Genomic DNA, 4,964 nt, shown 5'->3' on the forward strand with positions numbered 1-4,964 from the left:
TGGTTAGATCAGAGTCTTCTATATTTTTTTATTTAATTGATTTTATTTTTTAAATACATGATAGTGGAATGCATTACAATTCTTATTACACATATAGAGTACAATTTTTCACAACTTTGTATATAAAGTATGTTCACACCAACTCATGTCTTTATACATGTACTTTGCCTTTTTTTTACATTTCAATTCTTATTACAAATATATACCACAAATTTTCATATCTCTATATGTAATGTATGTTGACACCCAATTCATGTCTTCATATATGTACTTTGGATAATGAAGTCCATCACATTATCCCATCCTTGCTGATCCCCTGCCCCTTCACCATCCCTCCCACCCCTCTCTCCTATCTAGAATTCATCTATTTCTCCCATGCTCCCCCTCCCTACCCAACTAGGAGTCAGCCTCCTTATATCAGAGAAAATATTCGGCATTTGTTTTTTTGGAATTGGCTGACTTCACTTAGCATTAACTTCTCCAATGCCATTCATTTACCTGCAAATGCCATGATTTTCTCTTTAATGCTGAGTAAAATTCCACTGTGTATATATACCACATTTTATTTATTCACTCATCCACTGAAGGTCATCTAGGTTGGCTCCACAGTTTAGCTGTTGTGAATTGTGCTGCTATAAACATTGATGTGGCTGCGTCCCTGTAGTATGCTGTTTTTAAGTCCTTTGAGTATAGTCCGAGAAGAGGGATAGCTGGCTCAAATGGTGGTTTCATTCCCAGATTTCCAAGGAATCTCCACACTGTTTTCCATATTGGCTGCACCAATTTGCAGACCCACCAGCAATGTATGAGTGTAGCTTTTCCCCCACATCCTTACCAACACTTATTGTTGTTTGCATGCATAATAGCTGCCATTCTGACTGGAGTGAGATGATATATCTTACAGTAGTTTTGGTTTGCATTTCTCTGATTGCTAGAGATGATGAGCATTTTTTTCATATACTTGTTGATTGATTGTGTTGGGAGTCGCCTTGGCTCCAAAGACTAACCTCCCATCTCCGAGAAGAGCCGTCCAATGGTGAGTCCTGCTGACTCACATGATCCTTACCCACCAATTAGAATGCACCCCATGCCAGCTGCCAAAAAATGTTAAATTGTTAAACTCTTTCAACTGTCAATCCACCCCCAGCTCTATAAATATGCAGAGCTGCCTCAATAAATGGGCATTTTCTCCAAAGGCAAGCATTGATCGTTCTTTCAGATCGTATATCCTCTTCTGAGAAGTGTCTGTTCAGATCCTTGGCCCATTTGTTGATTGGGTTATTTGTTTCGTTGGTGCTTAGCGTTTTGAGTTCTTTATATATCCTAAAGATCAGTAGATCCTTCTATTATTTTAACCCTTTTATCTACTCAAAACCAGTTGCCAGTTGGTTCTGGCAATCTTTCAATATGTGGATTATAGATTTTCCTAACTTTTTCTGGTCAAGTAGAAAGACACCATCCTTAGGATAAGGTTATTCAATTTGCTCTTGTAAGTTCATTTATTTTTCCCAAAATTGTATGTGCTCAACTAATAGAGCAATAACAGTGTTTACTGATAGCTCAATTCAGGAAAAGCAGGCTTCTAGAGCCATGCTCATACTGAGATAAAACAGACATCATATATTTCTGCACAATGAGCAGAATTTCATGCTCTCCTTTGCATTTTATTTCACATTACTAATGAGCCAATTAATGTCTATAGTGACAGTGCATATATATGGTTGGAGTTGGAAAACATATTGACACAGTTGCTATTGGAAATACACCATCAAAGGAGTTATTCCATTTGTGCCACACTTTATATAAGGCAATCAAATTTATCAATATCCTGTTTCATTCAACATACCAGAGCACATTCTAATCTTCCTTCTTTAGTATCAGTTACTGATAAGATTCATACTTGTTGTTGTCTGCCAACGAATTTCTTTATATGATTGCACATAAACCTCACATTAGTTACCTCATTAGAATGTTTCTAGTTTACATAAAACATTTCATACTACCAGGGAGAAAGCTCATCAAATTGTTCACCTATGTCCACAATGTGTTATACATTTTCCATCTTCACCAACTGGGGTTAGTCCCCATGGTTTATCACCAAAGCAGTTACAGCAAATGGATGTAACTCACGTCCCTCAGATTGGCAAAAATTGTTATGATCATATTTTTGTCGATACTTATTCTCAATTTATCTTTACCATTACCCTTGTAAAAGAAAATACTCAATATGTCATTTCTCATTGCCCACCTGCTTGTACAGTATTAGACTGTCCTTTACAGACTGAAAACTGATAATACTCCAGCTTATACTAGTTCTTCTTTTCAACAATGTTGCCACAAATTTTGTATTGATCTAAAAAAAAGCATTCCCTATAACATCAAGGTCAAGCCACAGTAGAATGAGCTCATTTTTCTACTAAGCAACAATTACTTAAACAAAAAGGGGAAATAAGACCCAATAAAATAAACTTATTCATGTTTGTTTTCCTAATTTTTTTTTAAAACTGTGACTCTGTAGGTCACACTGCTGTGGAGATACACACGTCTTCCACTGCAGCAGATCCATTGGTCCTAGTTTGGTGGAAACATTTAAAACAGGACAGTGGAATGAACGAGATACAGTGATAATGAGGGGTAGACCACATCCTTGTGTTTTCCCTCTGGAGGGAAAACTTTCCTTCACCCTTATGCTATGTTTACAACAGAAAATAATCAGTAATATGAAGAAAGAGCATACAGAATGGGAGAAAATGTTCATCACATTCACCACAGATAAGAGCATTAATTTACAGGTTATATAAAGGACACAAAAATTTAACACCAAAAAAAACAAAAAGTTACCTAATCAATAAATGGACTAATGAACTCAACAAGTACACTTTTAATAGTTTCAAACTCTAAGCTCTTTAATTTTGAGTATTTTCTATATTGTTCCCTTGATCTTAATTTCAATTTACATCAGCATCTGTATTTCATCATTTTTCCCTAGTATTATCATCCTATATCCTTAATATCTTTTAAAAAAAATCTTTCATATTTGTTTGTATTGATTTAACTAGATTTCCTATTTGTGAGAATGAAGAATTTAGTGTTCCAATTCACTTTCATGCATCTATTCTGAATTAGAAACCCATAATAAGTGATTTTATGTTTATATTGTTTTAGATTAAATATATACTTGTAAGTGATGTTGTTCTTGTATATAAGGAAATAGCAAATAAGTCTTATCAGTGATGTTGAAGATTTCTCCATTTCTTCAATTCTGACTAATCATAAACTCCTGTTAATATCTCCTTTTCCAAATATTTTATGGGCCTGAATGCCTTATTTGGTATAATATATTTAAGCATGTATTTGGTGTTTGTGTTTTTTAATTTTTTAAAAAAATTTTGATTTTTGCATTTGTGATATTGTACCTTGTATTACAGGAAAAATGTAACTATCACTATTGCCATATAATTTACCCATAGATAATTTATACAATTTAAAATACTATTTTACATCCTAGAGCAATATTACCTACAGCAATATTATTTTTGCCACATCTTTAGCTCAGAAGTGGAGAAAAATGTAATTGCTTGGAAATTATATATTTAGTTTCACAATGAAGGAAACACAAAGTATGAATTTGATTTGAAGTAATAAAGACTTTAATAAAGATGAGATTTGGATGAAATATTAAATGTCATTAAGATGGCTAATCAGACAAAAATGTAGAAAGGAAACAATTAAGTCATTTAGAAGCAGCAATAAAAGAATTACAGAATGTTTTATTTGTCTAAACTTCTACTTCTTTGAGAGAAACACAATCTTCTTTATGGAGTCATTGAAAGCATGTTTCACTTGCTTGTTCCTCAAGGTGTAAATGAAAGGGTTCAGCAAGGGCGCTACAGAAGTGGTGAGAACTGAAACTCCTTTATTTATGGCCACCTCTTCCTTTGCTGAAGGCTTGATGTAGATGAAGATGCAGCTGCCATAGGTGATGGAAACCACAATCATGTGGGAGGAGCAGGTGGAAAAGGCTTTTTTCCTTTGCTGAACAGAGGGGAATCTCAGAATGGTCCTGATGATGTATGTGTAGGACAGAACCACACAGACTAGGGTAATAATGAGGGCAAATACAGCCACAAATAGAACTATCTGTTCTATTATCCATGTGTCTGAGCAAGAGATCTTTAGGAGGGGACTTGCATCACAACTGAAGTGATCAATGGCATTAGAATCACAGAATTCAAGCTGGAGACCTAAGAAAAGGGGTGGGACAATAATAATCAAGCTAGATATCCAGCAGGAGAGGACTAATAAGGTGCACACTCTGTTGTTCATGATGGTCATATAATGAAGGGGTTTACAGATGGCCACATAGCGATCATAGGACATGGCTGCCAGGAGAAAAAATTCTGTTGTTCCAAAGAGAAAACCAAAAAATATTTGAGTTGCACAAGCATTGTAGGTAACAGTATTGTCTCCAGTTGATAAACTGTACAGGAATCGAGGGATACAGACAGTAGTAAATGAAACTTCTAGGAAGGAAAAGTTTCTGAGGAAGAAGTACATAGGTGTCTTAAGATGGGGATCCACCAATGTCAGGATGATAATAGTCAGGTTCCCCATTACACTCAACATGTAGGTGAGCAACAGAAAGATAAAAAGCAGAACTTGCACATTTGGGTCATCCGTCAGTCCCAGCAGGATGAAAGTGGTTATTGTTGTGTGGTTTCTCTTCATTGAACCTTGATATTTACCTAATCCTTGTGTAAAAATCAAGATTTTATAAAGAGACAGATATTCAAATCCTATAGCAAAAGACTATGCATATAGAAGTCAAACAAGTCAGTGTATATTTATTTTCTCATTTTATATCATAATCAATATTTTTACTATTACAATAGCCTTCTTGTATTTTATGTGTATGAGCAGTGGAGATTTGTTATTGTCAAACATCCAACTTTTTCTTTAATCAT

At 34.8% G+C, this 4,964-nt stretch overlaps 1 protein-coding gene across 1 annotated transcript; it reads right to left on the reverse strand.

Moving 5' to 3' along the window:
* Positions 1–3,786: 3,786 nt before the first annotated feature.
* LOC308658824 (olfactory receptor 6C2-like) lies at positions 3,787–4,728 on the reverse strand (the record flags this gene model as incomplete). Its single annotated transcript, XM_081311743.1, has 1 exon — positions 3,787–4,728. The coding sequence occupies one exon, from the start codon at positions 4,726–4,728 to the stop codon at positions 3,787–3,789; it is 942 nt and encodes a 313-aa protein (XP_081167869.1).
* Between the last annotated feature and the right edge of the window lie 236 nt (positions 4,729–4,964).

This window comes from Spermophilus citellus (genome assembly GCF_964194105.1).
Source record: "Spermophilus citellus genome assembly, chromosome: 10".
NCBI classification, from domain to species: Eukaryota; Metazoa; Chordata; class Mammalia; order Rodentia; family Sciuridae; genus Spermophilus; species Spermophilus citellus.